General features: G+C 46.4%; 3 protein-coding genes across 3 annotated transcripts; 2 read left to right on the forward strand and 1 right to left on the reverse strand.

Annotated features, from left to right (window-relative positions):
* Positions 1–2,256: 2,256 nt before the first annotated feature.
* LOC127461671 (olfactory receptor 10A7-like) lies at positions 2,257–3,509 on the forward strand. The gene has a single exon (XM_051769694.1). It carries the CDS (start codon positions 2,511–2,513, stop codon positions 3,306–3,308), a length of 798 nt encoding a protein of 265 aa, XP_051625654.1. The 5' UTR covers positions 2,257–2,510; the 3' UTR covers positions 3,309–3,509.
* Positions 3,510–8,446: 4,937 nt separating this feature from the next.
* LOC127461764 (olfactory receptor 14I1-like) lies at positions 8,447–9,009 on the forward strand. The gene is given in 2 exon segments (XM_051769806.1): positions 8,447–8,623; positions 8,626–9,009. Coding segments are annotated over 2 exon segments (561 nt in total).
* Positions 9,010–13,334: 4,325 nt separating this feature from the next.
* On the reverse strand, positions 13,335–22,865 carry LOC127461684 (von Willebrand factor A domain-containing protein 5A-like). Its single transcript, XM_051769699.1, has 17 exons — positions 22,628–22,865; positions 20,961–21,208; positions 20,617–20,839; positions 20,145–20,287; positions 19,902–20,016; positions 19,619–19,746; positions 19,394–19,482; positions 19,162–19,306; positions 18,670–18,752; positions 18,243–18,357; positions 17,886–18,050; positions 17,513–17,616; positions 17,076–17,257; positions 16,720–16,911; positions 14,361–14,584; positions 13,970–14,093; positions 13,335–13,786 (listed from the first exon to the last, which is right to left on the reverse strand). The coding sequence occupies exons 1-17, from the start codon at positions 22,668–22,670 to the stop codon at positions 13,647–13,649; spliced, it is 2,463 nt and encodes an 820-aa protein (XP_051625659.1). The 5' UTR covers positions 22,671–22,865; the 3' UTR covers positions 13,335–13,646.
* Between the last annotated feature and the right edge of the window lie 526 nt (positions 22,866–23,391).

A 23,391-nucleotide genomic window follows, 5' to 3' on the forward strand; every position in this document is an offset into this window, starting at 1 on the left:
ATATCCCTTGATGTTCCCAGATATTTCTTGGAGCTTTTAGGTTAAAAATTGATCACCAGCTGGCTCGGGATGCACAGTTCATAGAGTTAGACATGTAAGACATGACATGCCTACGCCTGAAGGAGTCTCTCCTGTCCCACTTTACAGGTAAGGGAGGGAAAACTGCCATTCGGAATAGCATTTCAACTGCTACTGTAGGTGTGTAATTGGTTGGGGACATCCCCTTGCCCCCAGAGGGAGCATAGTTCTGAACCACCATCCCTGACCTGCCTAAAATCAGCTGAAATCAATCCCACCCACAGGGCAATTAGGGCTTTCAAGAGACTCTTCTTAAACCTGGAGTGAGTCATGTGTCAGAGGCAGCTCAGCTGTTCACTTCTTGGGAAAAAAAAAGAGATGCATTGAGGTTGCTGCCTTTTCAGCTGCAGCCAGTTCAACGGAGTTGAAACAAATCTAAAAATTCCTTTTCTTCCTCTCCATGAGGCAAGGCTTTGGCTGACTTTCTGTGGAGTATGCCAGGTACTAATATCAACAGATTGCTCAAGCTGTGGCAGGAGATCATTTGCACTTAAATATAACTTTTAACCTGCAACGTAAGCTGACCGTAGGAATCATCAGCCCAACGCTATCCCTGATGTAGGAAAACAAGGGAAATACTTGTATCCAAATTTGCGTGACCCACATTGGAGGAATTGGATGGCAGAACTGTTGCAGGTAGGACACTTCAAACTGTTTATTGTGAATGTATAAAGCAAATACAAGGAAGAACTAAGGCCAAAACTTAAAGGGCCTCAGAGCCAGTACGCACGAATTACACAAATTGAGAGTTGTGTCTGAGAGGTGTTCTGCGTTAGGAAATAAAAACTAACCTGTCAGTGAAACAATGACTGCTGTGAGGGACGTTGACTTAAATAAAGAACTAATGCTCAAAGCAATAGTCTAAAACTTTCATATGGGTTCAAAGAGCAGAATCAAGAAGCTTCCGCTTCAGCCACATGGATCTAACAATTAAGAAAACCAGTGTGAATGTGTGCCAGTGGAGAATGCAGGGAGTTTTTTATGTCATTCTCTATCTGTCATGCACAGGCTATCTTGGGATATCACTCAAAAGAGTCTTCTTTCATTTCTACGTTAATGGAATCAGTCAAACCCAGAAAGATTCCTTTTAAATACACCAGACCATTAACTGTCTGAGAATTTTAGGAGTTTAGTTACTATGATTACAAGGTAAAGTTGCCTGTGGCTCCAGGATCTACAGCTTGCACCTTCATGTTCATGTCAAAAAACCCACAGACAAAAGAGGGCAAGTTATAGCCAAAAGAGAAATTAGACGGAGTCAGTCTGAGGAGTGACTGAGTCATGGCAGGGTCGTGTGCTCTGCTCTTGCTTTGACAGCGTGTCCTTCTCTGGGTGCCAGGTCTGTTGAGCTGACGTGTCTGAAGGGCACACAACTAACGCCCCCTTCCTCCTGTCAGGCTAATTTCTTCTTTCTTTCAGTGCGTCGGTTTCCCATCTCAGACATTACGAGCACACAGAGCTGCCACGGCTGGCCCAGCACTGCCTGAATTTGCCCCTGGCCTTGCACCCACAGCGAAACTGCTCGGGAGAACGGGGAAATGTCACTAATGAAGTGAATGGTGCTGAGCTTCACCCTCTGCACTTTCTTACCATTCTCTGTGGGCACCTCTCCCTGTAATTTTTCCTTCTTCCTTTGCCTGCCTACAGACAGAATTTGGGTTTGGTTTACTTTGGTGCTGCCTTCTTTGGTCTGTGGGTGTTTCAGTTGTCAGCTGGGCTTTCCTCCAGTGACAGGAGTTGGCTTAGGTCTTCCCTTCACAGCTTCTGGTTCCTCCATTTGGGGGTGCTTTCCCCAGAGCTGGGCTCTTTGAAGTCTTTCTGTCCCACTGACAGCTGGGGAGTGACGTGAATATGAGCCAAAGCCTCCCACAGCCTGAGCTTCCCTGGCTTTCACCTAAAGTTGGGTTGCTCTAAAGGTAACTTTGGATATCTCGGAGGAAGCTGCCTGCCCTGTCAGTTCCACTCTGTAGAAAAAGCCAGGTCCCAGCAGAGTGCAAGGAGCAATGCCCACTGCTCCCTACGTAGCAAAATGGTTATTCTTTCTTAGGTCTGTGGGTGTTTCAGTTGTCAGCTGGGTGTTCCTCTCAGTGCAGAAAGTGCCTCTGGGACCAACTGGGAGCACAGAACTGACATTTGAGGGGAGCACATATTCTTGGCAATTAACGCTATGCCCAGAATGGAGCCAGCCCTTAAATGCTAACTCCTCATAGTCGAAGGCTTGGTCATCACTGTCCCAAACAATGCCACTTGGAGAGCACTGACACTCCCACTACAGTCGTTGCCTTCTTACTTTGCTCAGCTCAGCCTGTTCTACAGTTACAGCCTTTGATCCAGCAGCTCTCCAGCAGTTCCCAAGAGACTCTTTGAGTAACTGGCTGAAGCACCGTCATGTGACTACAGCTCTGACAGTCTGTCTGCTTGATTCCTCCCAGATGGAGTCAACAGAGGAAACAGAATCAGGAAACCACACTCTGCTGACTGAATTTGTCCTCTCTGGATTGTCCAACCGCCCAGAACTGCAGCACTTGCTGTTCTTCACATTCTGCTTAGTTTACACCATGACTGTCGTTGGGAACCTTCTCATCCGCATGGTCACGGTGCACCCCACCCTCTGCACGTCCATGTACTTCTTCCTCCGGGTCCTGGCCTTCCTGGATGTTTCCACAGCATCCACTGTTGTCCCCAAGATGCTGGTAAGTTTCCTGTCAGAGGACAGGAGCATCCTCTACGTGGGCTGTGCCACGCAGCTCTACTGTGTGATTTTCTTCGGAGCCACTGAATGGTACCTTTTGGCAGCCATGGCCTATGACCGTTACGTGGCCACATGCAACCCCCTGAGATACGCTGTCATCATGAATGCCAGAGTTTGCCTTTCCTTGGTCCTGCTGTCCTGCTGCAGTGGCAATGTTGTGTCTGTGGTGCAGACAGCTTGGGTGTTCACGATGCCCTTTTGTGGGCCCAGGAAGATTAACCACTTCTTCTGTGACATTCCCCCGCTCATCCTGCTCTCCTGCACTGACACCTCGCTGTATGAAAAGCAGACGGTTGCAGCCACAGTGCTGGTCATCTTCACGCCATTCTGCCTCATCCTAGTGTCCTATGCCTGCATCATCTCCAGCATCCTGAAGATTTCCTCTGCAGAGAGCAGACACAAGACCTTCTCCACCTGCTCCTCACACCTTATTGTTGTAATATTGTACTGTGCAAGTGGAACCTTGAATTACTTATGACCGAATTCCCGTAATTCACAAGACACTAAGAAAGTTGTTGCTGTCGTATACACAACCATAATTCCCATGTTAAACCCCCTGTTTTACAGCCTGAGGAATAAAGAAGTGAGAGAAGTACTAATTGTAACTATGGCTGTGTTGGTGAAGAAATAAGTCTGTTCTGGCCCGCGAATGTGTGTATTAAAAATCTTATTTCCATTTTTGGTGTGTGTGTAAGGTTCACCAGCTCAGTGGACACAGCAGAATCAAAGAGAAATTTCACATAGTGCAGGGCCAGAGGAAATGGCATGAAGCTGTGTTGGGAAGGATTAGGATAGGTTAAGGTTCTTCATCCGGAAGGTGGTCAGACACTGGAACAGGCTCCCCAGGGTGGTGGTCACAGCCCCAACCTTCTAAGTTCAAGAAGCATTTGAACAATACTCTCAGGCCCATGGTGGGATTCTTGGGGTGTCCTGTGCAGGGACACAAGTTGGACTCAATGACTTTTGTGGTTCTCTGCCAATTTGGGAGGTTATGTGATTCTCTGAGTCTAAGAAAGCACCTTGGGATTCATCTCCACTAAGGTAAGTCGTCTGCTGTCAGAAATCAACATACACCTTAAGAAACTCAATACAGATTTAATGCAACTGTACCCCACTAGGGATAAATTTCCACATTCTCTGTAGTTGCTGTTTTGGATACAACGATGGGGCCTGTGGATGTAACCCATGGCATACATGAAACTTATGCTTCTTTGCAGTCATACTCTGTGTGGAAGTGCTTTAGATGAGATGAGGTTGTCTAATTTTGAATTTTGAGGTATCTGAGTAGTTTTAGATTATTGCTGAGTCTTCTTGAAAGTCAAAGGAATGTAGTGAAGAACTCCAGAAGGAAAGCTGGCCCAGTTCTATGTCTCCCTCTATGATTATATCCTTATGCCATTAGTTATAAAAGCATCCAAGACAACTTATTCCTGGTTCCATACAGGGACTTTTACATTCCCCTCAGATCAATGGTGTGGGAAAATGTGGTTTCCAGAAAGGATAAACAGTCAGGAAGCATGGGAGCGAAAAGAATAGTAGAATCCACAGACACGACACGTCTGTGACTCCCATGGGAATAAATTCTGTCACCATGGCATGGGTTTGCAAGTGAAAAGTCTCTAAGTATCTGTTTACTGGAAACGGAACTTTCCAAAGGGACAAAGGAACACACAGCATTCTCCCTGTGGATGGAGTTTAGTGACCTGCTATGAGCACAGGTTTCTGTTGGGATAGGGCTGTGTTACACTCAGCTATGAAACCACACGCTGTATTTATATTGGGGTGGCACGGCAAGGGTTGGGGGTGGAAGGGGAGCTGCAGAGGGGTCCTCAGTGAGAAGAGAGCAAGAGGTGCCCCCACGTCAGACAGAGCCAAGACTCCAAGACAGACCCACCACTGCCAAAAACAGAGCCAAAGAGCAATGGTGGTGGTGGCTCTGTGATAACAGACTGACACTGCACAGCAGCTGTGAGAGAGGAGTGAGAAATTGTGAAACATCCCTACAGACACCGAGGTCAGAAAAGAAGGTGGGGGAGAAGGCACCCTAGGTGGCAGGCAAAGAGTCCCTTGACCACCGTGGAGAATCTCAGAATCACAAAATGGTTCAGGTTGGAAGGGGTCACAGTGGGTCATCTGGTCCAGCTCAAGTAGGCTCTTCCTTGAGCACATTGCACAGGATTGAATCCAGACAGTTCTGGAATATCTCCTGTGAGGGAGAATCCACGGCCTCTCTGGGCAATCTCTTCTTCATTTGCTCTCTCTGGATCACAAGCCCCACACAGCTGTGAGCCCGTGCTTTCCAGCTTTGTTCTTTTCCGCTTACTGTGGCAATAGATGTTTATGCATCTTCATACATGTTTTCTTTCTCCTTGGAGCTCAACTGTTTGGCCAAGCTGCTCCCCTGATAGATCTGCTTGTTTTCCTGTGTATCCAAAAGGACCATTTTCATGCTTGAAGGAGATTTGCCTTGAAGACATGTTGAGCTCTCTTGTGCTCCTTTGCCCTTTACAGAATATACCTATGGGATCTCATCTACTGTTTCCTTGTCAGGATGGGAGGCTGACATCATCCTGGGATCTGTCAGCAGGAGACCAGCCAGGAAATCTAGGGATGTGATTAGTGTGCTTTACTCAGTACTCACCTGACCACACCTACAACGCTGCATCCTATCTTGGGCTCCATAAGAGAAGGAAAATGGGGATATACTGGACTGACATGCCAGGAAGGAGGTTGGGGCTTGAGGACAAAGCCTACAATAGGAATCTTTCCCACAAGTTCCCAGTCGGCCCACTGCCCACCCATAGAATTGCTGCTCCTTCACATAGAAGGAAACCCCTTCCCTCTGTCCCTGCCTCTCTTTCCTGTACATTCCTCATGTGGCGCAAAATCGGTCAAATGAAGAGCTCAGGTACTCCAGGGACATCAGGGTTGTGCTTGCAGAGCTCTGACAAGCTTCTGTTTGTGTGTAGCCATGTGCAGAGAGCCCAGTTTTATGCTGTTTCATCTTTCTTGAGCGTCTCCCCCCCTCATTCCCCTGCCCCATGGATTCAGCACACAGAGCCCTGTGCCCCTCCCACCTGTGAGCTGTCATCCCCAACCTCAGGTGCACGTGGTTTAACGTGTGTCTCATCAGTATGACTTCTTGACAGATATCTCACTACACTTCCTTGCACCTCTAGACAAGTGAGTGAATCACACATGATGTCTGGGTTTTCTTCTTTTCATGTTTCAGGTGAGAAATGGAGATGTATCAGTGTGGCACAAATCCAGTGAAAAACCTGAGCTCACTTAACACAACAGAATTCAAGTAGTGAGGGTTGGCCACTACCATTCCCGGGAGACAAAGTCAACAGCCACCTGGGCTGCCTTAGCAGGGGCATGGCCAACAGACTGAGGGAAGGAATTAGCCTCCCTTTGCTCGGTACCTGTTAAACAACATCTAGAATTCTGTGTTCAGTTTTGTGACCCACACAAGAAAGGCACTGATAATCGAACCCAGGGGAGGCTTAATGAACCCATCCTAGAGATGAATCAACACAGAGCCAGAAAACACAGATGAATGCCTTGGCACCTTCTTCCATAGTGCATCAACGTGAGGTCAATCTCTAGCTGTTCTGTGCAACAAAATAGCTAATTCCACATGGAACTGAACTCATCATGAGCAGTTCACCCTACAAATTCTCCCACAGGTCTTCATGGAGGAAATCAGGCTCTAGTCCCTCTTCTCTACACAACTTTCTGATACTTCCAGCTCTATGTTACAGCCCCAAACACCTGCACACCACCCACGACAGACTCCACTCACAGCCCCAGTTTCATGTAAAGCAATTCTTCTCTTTGTCGCTTGGACCATCATCTTCTTATTTCAAGCTCTTTGAAAGTAAGAAAAGTTGTTTTGTCTAAAAATTCTGGGGAGAGGATCACCGTCTGCCAGAGACCTTGGCAAAGGGCTGCATGGGGGGCCGTGGTGACCTCTGTGGGTTCCTCAGCCACAGTATGAAGCAAAGCTGCTTTGCACTTCCTTGGTCTGAGCATCAGGGATCACTCACTGGAACAGTTTCTTATACAACTGTGAATATATCTTCATTCTAGTCAGAGCACAAGGTAACTCTCCTCTATCAACCTCTTAGCTAATGAGCTAAAATTCAGGTTACATCCCTCATGTGGCGCAAAATCGGTCAAATGAAGAGCTCAGGTACTCCAGGGACATCAGGGTTGTGCTTGCAGAGCTCTGACAAGCTTCTGTTTGTGTGTAGCCATGTGCAGAGAGCCCAGTTTTATGCTGTTTCATCTTTCTTGAGCATCTCCCCCCCTCATTCCCCTGCCCCATGGATTCAGCACACAGAGCCCTGTGCCCCTTCCAAGGTCACTTTGAGCATTTTGCTCCACATTTACTCCCCCTGCAACATGTTCAAGAAAAAAAGTTAATTTTGCAGGCACTTATAACATTTTGGAAAAGCTAATTAGAGACCATAAATGGTTTTTCTCTTTCAGACTGGATATGCCCTACAGCAATAGGATGAATTCTCTTGTGCAGATGGGTGAATCTCTGACTGAGAAGAAAAGTAGGGACCTAGAAGACTTAAGTATTCATCTAGCCAACTCAGTTTTGAGATCTAGAATTGTCCTTTTAGATCCAGACTAAACATGTTGCACTCCTTTTATTAGCAGAAGTGTTTATTTTATTAGCAATGAAAGAGGGTTTTGCAGTCCATCCTCAGGCGGGACATTTACAAGAGGTCACAGGAATCCACTCTGATGTTTTCTCCCCAGTAATCAAGGGAGATTGTCTCCTGTGAAAAACATCCTACAGTGGGAGGCAGATTCTTAAATGTGTGCTTAGCATGTTTTGAGATGCCCTAAGTTTGCTAATATATTTGCATGAAGGCGCTGATTACCTGCCACTTTCTGAAAGTCCAAGAGGGGAAGTACATCTCAACTGGCACTTTCTAACTCCATTTAGGCACCAGGATCCCATTAGCAAAGGCTGAAGTCACACCCCATAACAGGTGATATTAGCAGCTCTGACTGCTGTTGGGAGAAATACATTGAAAGGTCCATGTTGGATCACTGCAGACACGTTTGGACTCCTGTTTCTATCTCTACACATTTCTGGGGTAAAAATCTGCTACACTGGGTTTTCATCATGGAGATTATGGGATCTCATCATACATATAATAGGTATGTATGTATAAATATGAACATGAACATATATTAAAATAATTATAGGAAATATGAGCAGTGTTTATATACACATATAGAGAGAGAGAGACATGCATATAAAACTTCTATGTAATACACATATATAAATCATATGTAGACTAGACATATATATGTGATACATACAGTATGTACGTGCATACATGTGTATTTCATATATGGAACTGTGATTACTGAAGGATTTGTTTCTGACAGTTTGGTACATGATGTGGGATTTGTGAACTTTGTCTTCAGTGAGCAAAACATGTTTAGGGCAGCTGTGAAATTCAGTTGGTGGAGAGACTACAGAGCAGACCTTCAAGTCTCAACCAAAATCCCTGACTTTCTCTTCACAGTTTTCACCAACACACTGGAAAGAAAATGTTTAACCAAAGCACTGTGGCTGAATTCCTTCTCATGGGATTCTCTGACACTCGAGAACTGCAGATATTCCACTTTACGTTATTTCTGACTGCCATGGTGGGAAACTTTCTCATTATTGTGGTTATAGCTGCCAGTAATCACCTTCACACCCCCATGTACTTCTTCTTGCTGAATTTGTCCATCTTAGACCTTTCAACCATCTCTGTCACCCTCCAAAGTCCATGGGCAGTTTTCTATGGAATACCACATCCATCTCCTATTCCGGCTGTGTTGCCCAAGTCTTTTTCTTCCATGTTTTTGGTGCTGCTGAACTTGCTTTACTGACTGTCATGGCATATGATCGTTATATTGCCATCTGCAGACCTCTTTACTACAATATCATCACGAAGGGGAGCACTTGCAGCCTCATGGCAGCCAGTGCATGGCTCAGCTGTGTCCCTTACTCTGCTCTCCACACTGGGAACATCTTTTCTTTAACCTTCTGCAAGTCCAACATTATTGAACAGTTCTTTTGTGACATTCCATAGCTTCTCAAGCTTTCCTGTTCTCATTCATATTTTAGTGAAGTTGGGGTTCTTACATTTAGTTTTTTTTAGTTGCCCTCTGTTTCGTTTTTATAAGTATGTCTTATATTCAGATTTTCACTGTGGTTTTGCGAATTCCTGTCAAGGAAATCCAGCGTAAAGCATTTTCAACCTGCATCCCCCATCTCATTGTGGTCTCTATGTTTGTTAGCACTGGTTCTTTTGCCTACCTTAAGCCTGTCTCTAACTCCCCATCAGCTCCAGATCTCACAGTTTCTCTTTTCTATTCTGTGTTGCCATCAGTGATAAATCCAGTCATTTACACCATGAGGAACAATGGCATCAAAGCTGCCATGCAAAAATTAACTGGCTGCAGATTATTATACAGAAATAAATAGGATTTTTATCAGGCTTCCTCTATGTTCCAGGAAATGAGCACTTCATGAGTAAAGGTTCAAGGGTAAGTCCTATGAGGAGCACCTGAGAGAACTGGGGGTTTCTATCCTGGAGAAAAGTAGGTTCAAAGGAGACCTTATCCCTATATACAAATACATGAAAGGAGGTTGTAGCAAGGTGTCTATTCTCCCAGGCAACAAGTAATAGGATGTGAAGAAATAGCCTTAAGTTGTACCAGGGGAGGTTCAGTAGGAGGAATTTCTTCATGGAAAGGGTGGTCAGGCATTGGAAGAGGCTTCCCAGGGAGGAGGTAGAGTCACCATCCCTAGAAGTGTTCAAGAAATGAATGGACGTGGCACTTAGTGCCATGGTCCAGTTGAGTGCCATGGTCTAGCTGATAAGGCAACTGGATTTGTCAAAGGTTGGACTCGATGATCTCAGAATCATTTCCAAACAAAATGATTCCGTGATTCTGTGGTTAATTTTCCAGTAGCAAACAGTTTATATCACTGGAATAAGAGGAAAATATTGACGTATTTTTGAAGAAGATTTTGTAAAGATTTCATTATACATGCAATTTTGACCCGCTGATGGCAGCAGCTTTCACAGAACGATATATGGAATGGAACGGAACAAATCCAGAGTAATGCTCACAAACCCTTTGTACATGCCTGCCTGCCTATGTCTCTATCTCACCTTCCCTTTGCTTTATATATGCTTATAGAATATAATTTATAATTGGGCTCTTTTATAAAAGGGACATACCTCAATGTGTGTGTATGTGTGAGAATCACGGAATGACAGGATCCCAGAATGGGTCAGGCTGGAAGGGACCACAGTGGGTCATCTGGTCCAATCTCGCTGCTCAAGAGAACCTGGCACAGGATTGTGTCCAGATGGTTCTGAAATATCTCTAGTGAGGAAGACTCCACAACCTCTCTGGGAAATCTGTTCCAGTGTTCAGTCACCTGCACAATTGTACTGGGTCTGGCTGAGCTGGAGCTCATTTCCCCACAGCAGCCCTCACAATGCTGTGCGTTGCACTGGCAGCTGGAAGAGTGTTGATAACACACCAGTGTTTTGGCCACTGCTGAGCACAGCACCAGCACTGGGACATTCCTTCCTTAGTTGAGGGCAAGATCCTGGGAGGGGACCCAAGTAGGCCAGCTGACCCAAACTGACCAAAGGGACATTCCAGACCATGTGACATCAGCTCAGCTATAAAAGCTGAGGCACGGAGCAGGAGGGGGGCATTCATTGTCTCCAATGGCTGCCTGCTGAGGAACCATCACACATCCCCAAGCCCTGCTCCTTGGGAGTGGCCGACCATGGCTGCTCATGGGAAGCAGAGAACAAACCCTGCTATCTTTTGCTTCTGCGCGCAAGCTTCGCTTTACTTTTTTGCTTTAAATAAACTGCCTTATCCCAACCCACGAGCTGTTTCTTTTCCCACCTTACTCTCTCCTCTGCCCTGCTGGGAAGGGGAGTGATAGAGCGGCTGGGTGGGCACCTGACATCCAGCCAAGCTCAACCCACCACAACAGTAAAGAAGTTCTTCCTCATATTCAGGTGGAACTTCCTGTGCATCAGTTTCTGCCCATGGCCTTTTGTCCTATTGCTCAGCACCCCTAAGCAGAGCCTGGTCCCTCCTCCCTTCAGACACTGACAGATATTGTTGAGGTTCCCTCTCAGTCATCTCTCGAGGCTGAACAGGCCCAGCTCCCTCAGCCTGCCCTCATAACAAAGATGCTCCAGTCCCTTAACCATCTCCACAGCCTCCACTGGACCTGCTCCAGGAGCACCATGTCTCTCTTGTGCTGAGGAGCCCAGAACTGGACACAATGCTCCAGATGTACCTCACCAGGGCTGAGTAGAGGGTCAGGATCACCTCCTTGACCTGCTGGCAATGCTCTTCCTAATGCACCCAGCATCTCATTGGTCTTCTTGGCCCCCAGGGCACACGACTGGTTCACAGGCAGCTTGTGAGAACCCTGAGGTCCTACCCCAAAATGCTGCTTTCCAACAGGTCACGCCCAGCCTGTAGTGGTGCCTGGGATTGCTCCTTCTCAGCTGCAGGACCCTGCTTTTGCCCTTGATGAATCTCAGAAGGTTCCTCTCTGCCCATCTCTCCAACCTGTTGAGGTTCCTCTGAAGGGCTGTGCAGCCCTCTGGGTTAATGGCCACTCCTCCTAGTTTTGTATCATCAGTAAACTTGCTGAGGATGCATCTGCCCCTTCATCCAAACCAGTGATAAATAAATTAAACAATACTGCGTCCAGTATTGAACTTCCAGAAACTGCCCAATAGGTCATGATGTTTATTTGAAAATACTAGGAGAAATGCAGAGAAGGGTTTTGATGGTGTCCATTTAGATATGTCTCCACTGGAGTTTTTGCTTTATTGCATCAGGTCCATTACATGCTATGGTGATTAGAGTGCATGATGTGCATCTTTATTATCATCACTTTAAAGCTAAATAAATGTTAGTTCACATTATCTGCTTTGTACTGTAAATTACCCATATAATTGCACATTGTTCTTTTCCAAAGTAAATTATCATTGCTTTCCATTTCCTCCCAGCCTCACCCCCAAACCTTTACATAATGGAATCACTGTGTCCTGATTTTGAGCAGCTGAATTATTGTTGTTTGTTGGAAATCCCAAAAGTTTGGTGTGAGATTCTAAACACCAAATACTATTTTTGCTTTCAGATCCAATAACCCCATGAGAAGAAATACCTATTTATCATCTTTGACTATGCATGGAGCATGAAGGGTAACTTAAGTGTGAGATTGAACTACACAAAAAATCTGCATGAAAAGTGTAGATGTAGAAAAGTAACCATTGTTAAAATATGGTGAATTTTTTTAGGGTTTGACCTTGCCTGGCTGCCAGGCTCCCTCACTCGTTTTCTTCAATAGGACATGAAGAAAAATAAATGAAAAAGGTTGTGAGGTTAAAAAAAGATATGGTATTTGCTTAGCAATTACTGTCACAGGCAAAACAAACTCAACTTGGGGAAAACTGGTATAATTTACTGACAATTAAAATAGAGTAGGAGGGTGAGAAATAAAAGCAAAAACTAAAACACCCTTCCCCCATGTCCCCTTATTCCCAGGCGCAGCTTCACTTCTCTACTGACTTCCTTTGCTCCCCACCCCTGCCATCTGTACAGGGAGGATGGCAGACTGGGGCCTCTGACCAATACACAGCAATTTCCTTCTGGACCTTTGTCATCCTCACACTTTTCTTCTGCTCCAGCACAGGTTCTCCCCATGGGTTGCAATTCCTTCAGCAAATCTCCATCTGGTCCAGCAGAGTGTCCTCCATGGGCTGCAGCATGAATCTCTGCTCCATCATGGGCTGTAGGGAAATACCTCCTCCTCCCTCTCTTACTGTGGTGTTTGCATTGCTGTTCTCACTCTTCTTTTCCCTCCTGTTCTGTCTACATAGCATTATCTACCTTTTCTTACATGTGATTTTACAGGGAGGCCACCAGCTTTGCTGACTGCCTCTGTAAGTGGGTCTGGTTTGGAACCACCTGTGATTGGCACAGAAAAATCCCACATAGGGGATTCCCACAGAGGTCACTGCTGCAGCCTCCCCACTACCAAAACCTTGTCATGTAAACCTAATATGCTTGAAATCCTAGAACATCATAAATGGCACTGGACTTCAATACATAGGCAGCTAAATCTTATTCCACAATGGTATTTCACTCACTCCCCAGCTGTCACCTCAGAAAACCAGTCCTTTCTATCCTGCCTCCTACCTGACAGGTGGTTCAGATATCTCAGGACAGCTGAAATAGCACTGGACACCTATGGTAAACACTGCAGTGATCCAGTGAAATCCACCCCTTTACTTGACAAACCGTTTTTTAGGAAAAAAAAAAAGAAAAAGAAAAAGAAAAAAAAAGTTCCTCTAACAAATAACATTATTTTTACCTTTCTATAAAAAGCCAGAAAGGCACATAGGAAGAGAGGAGGGAAACAAAAAGACAGTCAGATACATGAAGGTGTTTTCCTGTATTATCTTAACAAATTTTTCTCCCTGCAGTCTGGTATTTTGAACTGATGACTGAGTAAATCTCAGAGAAAAGCAGAATATGGAAATGAAGCAAATTTTAGTATTTGTGATTAGCATTATTTTTCAGAACACAGTGATTATTGTAGAGAACAAATATGTGAACAAGCCAGCTTTAGTGAGTTGGCCGTGGACAGCAACTAAGCACCCACCCAGCAGTTCACTCGCTCCATCCCACAAGGGTGTGATTTTAATGGCATGTGATACGTCCCTTTGACTAGTTTGGGTCAGCTTTCCTGACTGTGTTCCCACCTAGCTTCTTTTCCACCCCCAGCAGTGAGGTAAGTGCACATCCTGAAGACAGCAGGCTCCACAAAGCAGCCCAGCAGGGAATTTGCTGCCTCCAGACATTCATCCAGTTGGACTTCTGCAAGAAGAGAGAAAATGCAGAGAGGGACTACAACTCAGTAAGGAAATACATTGTGTACCAACAGTCTCACAGACTGCAGCACAGGAGCACTGGGAAAGAGGAATATGAATCAGTGGGTGTCAGCTGTGGATTTAGTGGGAAAAGTCCAGAGTGTGACTCCTCACAGCAAAATCTTCTTACCATCTTGGTCCAGCAGCCACCTGCATGCTTTGGCCACCAGAAGCTCTGACCAAGGTACCTTCCACTTATACTTGTGCAACCAGACCAAGGCCAAAACTGTGGCCCAGACAGCTGGCTCCACATCCTTTGAGGGAAAACAGAACAGTCAAGGAGAAGAAGACTTCAATGCATACAAACAAACTCTTTAAGCTTCTGAAATCCTCAACATCAGAAACTTCCCTAGTACCTCTGGATTTCATCCCACACCCTCCATGTCCTTCTTCCACAAGCAGAGAGGATAAACTCCACTGCCTTGATCTCTTCCTCTCAGTTCAGCTCAGACTAGAAATTTGGTTGGAACAGGAAAGTTCAGCTCATGAGAGTGTCCCCCTCCTGTCCCTGATCTCCTTACCTCACTGGGCCTCTGTCCCTTAATATCAGCTTTGCTGAGCCCCAAGGCAGAGGCCAGAGCTGTGGTGAGGGTCCAGGAGCCATTTGCTTTCTGGAGTGCCACCACTGCCCTGAGCCCAGAGAAGTCACACAGTCTTGTTGCCAGCGGTGAAATTGCCCAGTCCCAACTGATGTTAAATGCTGGCAGTTCATCCATCACCTGTTCTTCAGGAGAAAGCTTCTGCTCTGGAAGACAGAAATGTTCACACAACTCACATGGAGATGGGCAATGACCACTAACCTTAAATTCTGCCTTCTCCAAGTATACTTAACTCTACTCCGTCCTCTCCAAATTTTTCAATTTTTCCAGTCATACACAAGCATCCGGAACTTTTTACAGACCTCCCAGAGTATCTTCAGGTCTTTCAAATATGTCACAACTATGTTAAAATTTGTCCTATATGCTCTAGTTTACCCAGAGTAATTCTCTCTGGGTAGGAACACGCCTAATTCCACCCATGAGCATCACTCATTCCTTCCTGTCACTTCCCCCATTATGGCTCACATTCACCATTGAGGGTCCCACAGTGGTCCTTCTGCATCATCCACTCTTAAACCCACCAACATCACCATGAGTCCTTCCTTTCCTCATTCTAAGATATAAGACTTCTTTGGAGCTACAGCACCATTGCATCATAAGAGAGCGAAGATGAAGAGAGCCAAGCACAGCCCATGACTATTATAGTCCTAGGCTCAATTCTGGAGCAGACTGAAAAGTTATTATGGTCAGAAAATGAAGCAGTTGGGCACAGAGTAGTTAGGGCAAAACTAGGCATCATTTAAGACTGGCCTAAAGGTATACAGAGGTTGGAAGGGACTTCTGTAAGTCTTCTTGATCAAATTCCTACTCAATGCAGGTCTCATTAGAACAGCTCACTCTGGTATCTGTGTAGTCAAGTCTTGAATATCTCTAAGGATGGAGAGTCCACCAATTTTTATATTTTTCTTATGATTAAATAAATAAATAAATAATTCCTCATACCCAGTCAGCATTTCCCATGGTCCAACTTGTGTCTGTTGCCTCAAGTCCTAATATTGGGCACTTTGAAAAAGAATTTTCTCTGTTTTTTTTCTTTTTTTCCTTCAGTCAGCCAACTGAAGGAAGACAACTAGACAAGTAGACAGATATCTTCTTCTAAAAGATGAGCAAACCCAGCTCTCTCAGCCTCTCCTCACAAGCCATGTGCTCAGCCATCTCAGTTCAGTGGCCCTTCCCTAGAGTCACTCCAGTGTGTCGATACCTTTCTGGTTAAGGAAGCAGAAGTTGGACACAATGCCTCACAATCACCTCCCTGCACAGTGGCTATAGTCTTGCTTCTGCAGCCTGGGATGCTGTTGGCTTTCTTGGTTGCAGGGCACACTTCTGACTTTTGTTCAAGTAGTTGTCTTCTAGGACCCCAAGATCCTTTCCTGTAGAGCTGCTTCCTTCGACATGCATGCCCTGAGCCCATATTGTTTGTAGGGTTATCCAATTCCTGATCCATTCCTGATGCAAGACTTTGCATTTTTGTTATTGAATGTCACACAGTTCCTGTCAGGCCGTTTCTCCAGCCTTTATTGTACTGACCACATACCTACTGCTCCCAATTTGGTGTTGTTCATAAACTTGCTGGGAGCGTACTCTCTCCATTAATGTTCAGGTCATTAATGAAGATATTAAATGGTACTGCTACAATGAGAGATCTCTCTGGAATTGCACAGGGTTTTGGGCACCAGCTGGACTCTGAACTGCTGATAACTGTTCCTTGAGCTCAGCAGTCTAGCCAATTTTCCACCAACCTTACTGATCCTTTATCCTATCCAGTATCTCATTGATGCCTCAATAAAGAGACTGTCAAAGGCTGTGCTAAAGTCAAGGTATAGAGAATCCACTACCCTTCTCTTGCTCACAGTTCCAGCTACCTCATTCAAGAAAGCAGTGAGGTTGGTCAGGCATGATTTTCTTTTCAAAACCCATACAGGATGGCCCTTCTTAAGAGGATTATTTGCTTCAGATCCTTTCCTCAGATTAAGGGGAGTCTGACCAGCTTGTATGTCTCTGAACTTTTCTTCTTCCCCTTCTTGAAGATGGGTGAGACATCTGACTATTTTCCAGCCATGGGAACCTCTCCCATTTGCCATGATCTTTTGAAGATGATACAGTGGCAGTGGTATCAGCCCACTCCTTTGGCACTTCTGGATGCACCCAATCCCATGGACTTTTGTAGGTCTGTCACTCCATCCATCCCCAGCATAGTGACAATCAGAAAGTCTAGTGATTCTGAAAGTTCAGCCCTAGCTAACACATTTTGAGAATGCTCAGACAAGAATTTTCTCCTTACCTTTACAGTATGTCGAAAGCTGGGTGAGTGTCTCAGTGTCAGGGGCTTTGTGACCGAGCATCTCAAGGCATAACTGGCATTTCTGAACCATCCAAAACTTGGTGGACTTGAAGAACACAGGCCTGAATCCACGCAACCAGAGCAACTGGCAGGGAACCAGGTTTAAAGAGGGAGAGAGCAACATGGAAGAGTCTGGAGGCAAAGAATCCGGGAAGAAAGGCAGGGAGGTAGGGGTAGAATTGTGGGTATTAGAGACAGGCAAAAGGGTGGTCAGGCCCACAGGACCAGGGGCTGCAGATGGTGAGAAGGCATCAGACCACCAGGTCTTCCAGTGTCCCCACTGTTTCCAGCCTTACCGTGGTGCCAGGCGTCCTTGTGTTTCATCCGTACAGCCACACTGGATGTGAAGGGAGATGGAACCCCCAGGGTGAGGCTGGACTTCACTGTGCTCTGCCAGGTGTCCTTCTCTGTCCTGCTTGTCCCCTCCCAGGCTCGTTCCCACAGCAGGTGCATCAGGGCCATGCGATGCACTGGCAGCCTGCAGGGGCAGGGAGTTAGTCCTTGGTTCCACCTCGAGGAGGGGCAAGGGATACATGGACTAAAGAGGAGGGGGCAGTGGGTTAATGGTCATCGAGCTCCTCTCCCAAGGTCAGCACAGAAGGGACAAGGCAGGAGCACCAGATACCCAGATTCTCTTCCCACCTCAGGGTGCAAGTGAAGGACTTCTGCTGTTCCTCCTGCAGACCCTGCCAGTGTCACTCTGCCTCATGTGCAAGGTGTGTTACCCTCTCACCTGTCATCTGATGATGAGGACAATGAGAACCTGAGTGTGTAATCGAAGAACTGATTGCCCACATGGTACTGAAGAGTCACAGCTCCCTCATCCACCTTTGCATCCTGGTAACGCAAGGGAAGAGTCAGACAGAAAAGTTCATAGTCTGGGCCCAGGCAGCCTGGCTACCTAGATTCCCTTCCTGCTCTACTAAGGAAGTAGATACCCATGCTTGGAGAAGAGGCAATGAAGGTTTACAGAGCCCTGATAATGGTCTCTCCCAGGTCTAACACAGGTGAAATACTCTCAGTACTGGGAAGGTGGAACAGGACGTGGGTCCTTTACCTTCCAGAAAGCCATGCCCTGGTGCATATGGTTCCTGGATCCCTCTCACCTGTGCTTGCCCATGGATCTGGGCATAGATGGAGCTCTGATGTCCCTGGAAGATCATCTCAGGAGCTTTTCTGATCAGTGACACCTCCAGGCCAGGTGGAAGGTCCCAGTGTAGTGAGATCCCACTGGCCATAGGCTGCAGAGCCCACTGCAGACATTTCACTGCCTGGTGACACAGGAAGCAGAGAGCACAAACCACTTGGACTCCCTCCCAGTTCTGGGATGATGGGAATTTGGGAGGGGTCTTGGAGTTTGTTTGGATGGTGGTATTTGAATTGCACTACATGTTTATGTGAGCCATGGGAAGCATTGAATAGAGCAGGGGGGATCCTGGAAGCCCAGGTACCTAGGTCATTACCTTGGATGCCATGTCCACTCTAGAGTGGATGCACACACATTCACCTTTTGTCTCCAGGGCTATGGCCTGGGAAAGGTGAAAGTTGACACATCTGTTAGCAGGAAAACAGAAACACCTGTACAGGAAAAGAGGGAGATGTTAGAAGTGGGACACAGGTGAGAGGCACAAAGAACAAGAGTGGTCCAAAGGACAAAGTCTCGAGAGGTAATGAAGCTTCTACTTGTAAAAATGAAAATGATATTGTGTCTTCCCATTCACTCTGGGATAAGAGATGTTGCCTGATGACCATGAGAATGGGTTTTGGGGCTGAAGAGTGCACTGAGGTATTGCTTAGTGAGGGTAAAGAGGAATACTGCTGAGATACTGCTGAGAAGAGCAGAGAAAGACTGGGAGAGGAGGCCCACTGGGTGAAGAGTGTAGGCATTACCGGTGGTGGTCTCGGTAACGGTAGACCTCAGCCATGACAGCTTCCTCTTCACTGGAGATCTTCCTTTGAATGAAGATAAAAAGCTGAGGGAGAGAGGAAAGGAAACAAGGATTCTCAGGTCTTGGAACCCCCATATAGGAAAGACACTCTTCTAAAATGCAGGCAGCCTTCCCAGTTTGCTCCCTTACACTCTCATGCCCACTGGCCTTGACATAGGAAAAGAGATTGTGAGTCTCCTTTCATTAGCACCAGGACACCTCTCAGCACAAAGAGACACCCTACAAGGAAGATCCAGCTCCCTCATGTGCAGGACAATTGAATAGAAGTCCTTCCAAGCTGCTCAGTCCAAAGATGGTGTCACTTTCTCCCATGAGGATGCCTCTCACATGCCAACTCTCCTCGCAATCAGCATCAGAATATCTCACCCTTAGCCCTGAAATCTACATTTGTTTACACCCATTCCCCTCCCCAGAATCCTTTGGCCCCTCATACCTGACGGGGGTGCCCATAAAGGAGAGGAGTGCTGTAAATAGACCTTAGGAGACCCAACAGGTCACAGCCCCCCAGATCAGGGTAGATGGAGGAGATGCACCCCACAGCACTGTCCATGTTTTCCTGTGTGTACTCCACACTCTGCCTGTGGGAAGGCACCCAGAGTGTCAGGGGGAGAAAAGTCATGCTATACTTACCCCTTGACCCTACTCCCTTATCACCCTGAACTCACGGATAGAAGGCTTTGAAAGTGGCCCCAAAACTGTAGATGTTGAAGTAACAGCCCAGAGGCAAACTCTTGAGGAGGAATAACAGTGTGTTCTGTGGAGAGACGGGCAGAACTGAGATGGGGAAGCTAAGCAGAACATCTGCCCACGTAAAGCAGCTTGCCTTTATGCCCATCATCCGAGCATGACAGGTGAGGAAAATGTCCCCTGAAGATCTCGCCCAGTTGTACCTGTGCATCCTGGAAGAGGCTGCAGTCCACGAGAAAGAGGAATTCCCCCAGATGGCCTGGACTGGGCACTACTTCAGGAATGTTTGGCATCAGTGTCAGCATCACAACAGGGTGTCCTAGCAGAGAGCCTAGGGTGTGTGTGGGGAAACAAGAAGGATTTATAGACTGGAGCATCCTTCCCTGTCTCTTTTCTTTTGCCCTCAGCTCTGACTTTTTGCCCCCAGATCCTCCTACTCTCCCCGATACCCTCTCCCTAATGCCTATTTCCACCCTACTCACTCACCAGGTGGGGCTTTAGGATCTCTCCTCTCCACCACAGCACTGAGGGTGTGAGGCCCTTTGTAATATACCATTAAGTTCAGATCATCCTGCATCCAGGGTGATGATTTCAAGAATACCTGAGGATAAGTAGGGTGTGTGGAGAAAAGAGAACCAAATAAGTGGATTAAGGAGTCCTAAGGAGCACCAGCAGGCTGCAGATCCTTATCTACTCTCCCACTTTGGGAAGCATCTGGCAGTGACGTACCTGAGCAGATGTGTGATCAGAAGCTGTGTATTGCAAAGGGGTGTGGCTGCTGTTAATAACTACATGGGACACACCATGGGCTGACTTCAGGGAGATGCTGAAGTGCAGATTTTTGGACATCTCCTCCTTGGAAGAGATCCGGCCTGCAAGGAGAGAGAGGTGTGAGAAACTGAAGCACTCAGTTGTGGTGGGGCTCTGTCTCTCATTTCTAGAGAGAAAATGTGGCATCTAAGTCCCTCACTGTAGTGTTTAGTTGTGGTGGTGGTGAATCTGTAGACATACACTGTGTTTTGCATAGGGGTCTGTGGGGTCTCTTGCTATGGTATATATGAGGAGACTTGTGGGGTTCATGACTATGAGGGGCAAGGGGGAATATTCAGATTCTCTCACTGAGGCACTCCTGCAGATACACACCCCCAGCCCCTCCCTGAGGGATGCTGGGGAGTCGCCTGTTCCTCCCTGCGTCACTCACTGGTGTATTTAATCCACGGGAACAGTTCATGTGGCCAGCAAAACTGGGCAGCCCCATCTGGCTGCAGTGGCAGCTCCTGGACGTAGCACAGGCTGATGGTCACCTCCCCGTTAGGAGGCAGAGTTCCCAAGAAACAAGCGAACACACGACCCCAGAGATCCCACTGATCCTGCAGGTATCTTAAATTCTCCATGCCTGGAGTAGCTTTGCACAGCTTCTGGGCCTGCCACAAAGGGAGAAAAATGTATCACTGAGGTCTCCATAAGAATGAATGAAAGAAATTAAATACACAGGATCCTCTCACCCAGTCCACAAACCACCCATTCCCACTACAACCCCAGTACCTCCTCCTTCTCCCAGAGCATTGCTTCAATGAAAGAGTCCCCCATGGTAGCGTGGAAGGTGTCTACAACAGTATTTGAATCCACAGGAAAGATGAACATGGTCTCCTTGGAGACTTGCTGCACGTTGCGGAAAACCAGCTCAGACACCACATCAGCCACAAAGTCCTGAATGGTTACATTTACTGTCACAGTTTCCAGCTCCACTTCAGGATAGGAAGAAAAGAACCATATTCCCCTCTGGAATAAGCCTGAGGAAGACACAATAGTTCTCAAACTCCCTGATTGTCTGTAGGAATCTTTAAATTTGAGGTGTCTGCTTGTAGTGGAAAAGAGTTGTGTGTCCAAACCTGCCACAGAAATGTCAGTTGCAGAAGCTGGTAAACAGAAATGAAAGGTCCCTTAGGCTGCCAAAGTTTCCCTTAGACCAAAGTTTCTCATCTCTCTAAGCCCCTCTTTGTCCAAAGCCCATGGCAGCTCTGCCCCCAGATTGCCACCTGCCATGCTTCATCTTAGCTCAAGCCTACCATGACATTAAGAAGAGTCTGTCTGTCCCCCAGCACATAGCCTGAGACAGTCTCACACTGGAGCTTCACACATATGGCAGGAGGTGCCAAGCAGATTTGCTTCAGTGTTCACTGCCAAGGCCAGCTGTGTTTGGGTGACTGAGCAATGGAACAGGTTCCCAGAGAGATCCAGAGAGGTTTTGGTGTCTCCTTCTCTGGAGATATTCAAAAGTTGTCTGAACTCAATCTTGCATAATGTGTTCTACAGGACCCTGCTTGAGCAGAGGTTAGACTAGATGACCTTCAGAGGTTCCTTTCAATCTTACCCATGCTGTAATTCCATGATTTATCTCCTTTTCATTGTTGACAGCAGAGATATTTCTCACTGACCTCCCTTTCTCATCTGTCATACTTGTAGCCTATGGTTTATCTGAGACCAACAATGTGTAGATCTGAATTTGGTTGGAAGATGGTCTTGGTTATCTCTCTATCTGCTGTGAGAGCAGCCAATGGAGGGAAACCTTCTCCATACCTTTGCCCTTGCTTTGAGGTAAAGAACACTCATTTTAGGGGAAGGCTGGGCATCAGTGAGGCATCAGACCTGTTGGTAAAATACATTGGAGTAGTGTCTTTGTCAAGAATGGTGCAACACTGTAGGAGGAAGAGAGTGACACTTTGCAAAGTGAGGTATAAGACCGTCATAGGGGTTGCTGTAATATCAGCAAGGAGACAGTGTACCTAAGATGGTAGAGTTCACCTGGAGAGGATGATTCAACTCACTAATCAAGTGATGTACTAAGGTATCAGGCAACCACAGGGGTTCATTTAGCTCCACAGTGGAGATGATACAGTATCATAGCACTGAGGAGGGTTACCAGCTTCCCACAGTAGTAGATATCTCGCCTACATCCTCCTACTACTTTGTAATCATTTCCCTGGAAAGCCTTCAGCACTATGAGTGAGATGAATCACACTTACAGAATGATGTTTGCTATGCCAGTGACAGAATGTAAAGGCTGACTACAGGCCATGTTCCTGGGTTCCCAGAACATGGTGAGATGCAACTGCCTGTCAACCAGCTAAAAAATCCATTCTTCCCACATTACTCCTCAGCTAAGATCTTCACCACCACTCACAGGTGCCACCCTTCTGTCCCCAACTTACCCCTACACATATACTGTTTGCTCAGGATGCCACTTTTCCTCATCTTGACTTTTTGGTTGAAGAGAACTTCTGTGAGGAAAAGAGCAAAAATGAGCTACGAGGACCTTCTGGGGAAAAACCAACCAAACAAGCAAAACACACACACACACACACAAAACCAACCAATCAACCAACCAAAAACCAAACAAAAAACCAGCAAGAACAAAAAACCTGGGCACTTCAGTCTTCCCTTCCTCCAGGATCTCTAGCTCACACCCACATACATGGGTCAAGATAACTCCTTGCATCCTTACATTGGGGAAATGGGGAAAAGAATGGATGAATTAATTTGTGTCTGGGATGTATGGATGCACATCCAGAAAAATGGGAGGCAAGAGGACAATGGCAGAGCTGAGGAGCAACTGGAGTTATGAGGACTGTGAGGGAGAGGATTATAAAAAGTGCCTGATTTGTGACTGATCTGTCAGTTAGGCAGCTAAACCCACCAGTTCTGTGTACTGTCAGTAAACTCTTACAAACACTGAGTAGAGCCTTGACTCTGTTGTCAAAACATCGGACAGGAGGGTCGTTTGCAGCGAGAAGGCTTAGCATGGGTGAGTGATCCTAGCAAAGGTGAGGAAATTCCTTCTAGCTGCCTCCTGGGGGTTCTGTGCTATAGATATTGGCATTGGGTGTCTATCTTGGAACAGATAGGACATCTAAAATGGTACTAGATACCCATTCAATGACTACATCTCACCCCTAAATTGCGCAGTAGGATGATT

This window comes from Manacus candei, unplaced genomic scaffold (genome assembly GCF_025592945.1).
Source record: "Manacus candei isolate 608988 ecotype Guabito, Panama unplaced genomic scaffold, ASM2559294v1 h1tg000112l, whole genome shotgun sequence".
Lineage (NCBI taxonomy): Eukaryota > Metazoa > Chordata > Aves > Passeriformes > Pipridae > Manacus > Manacus candei.

Coding starts and splice junctions, on each gene's coding strand:
- LOC127461671 (XM_051769694.1), top strand. CDS start 2,511: ATGGAGTCAACAGAGGAAACAGAATCAGGAAACCACACTCTGCTGACT.
- LOC127461684 (XM_051769699.1), bottom strand. CDS start 22,670: ATGAGGAAAAGTGGCATCCTGAGCAAACAGTATATGTGTAGGG. Junction 20,017..20,144: donor CTGATCACACATCTGCTCAG/GTACGTCACTGC, acceptor ACTTATCCTCAG/GTATTCTTGAAATCATCACC. Junction 17,258..17,512: donor TCCTCATCATCAGATGACAG/GTGAGAGGGTAA, acceptor CTGCCCCTGCAG/GCTGCCAGTGCATCGCATGG.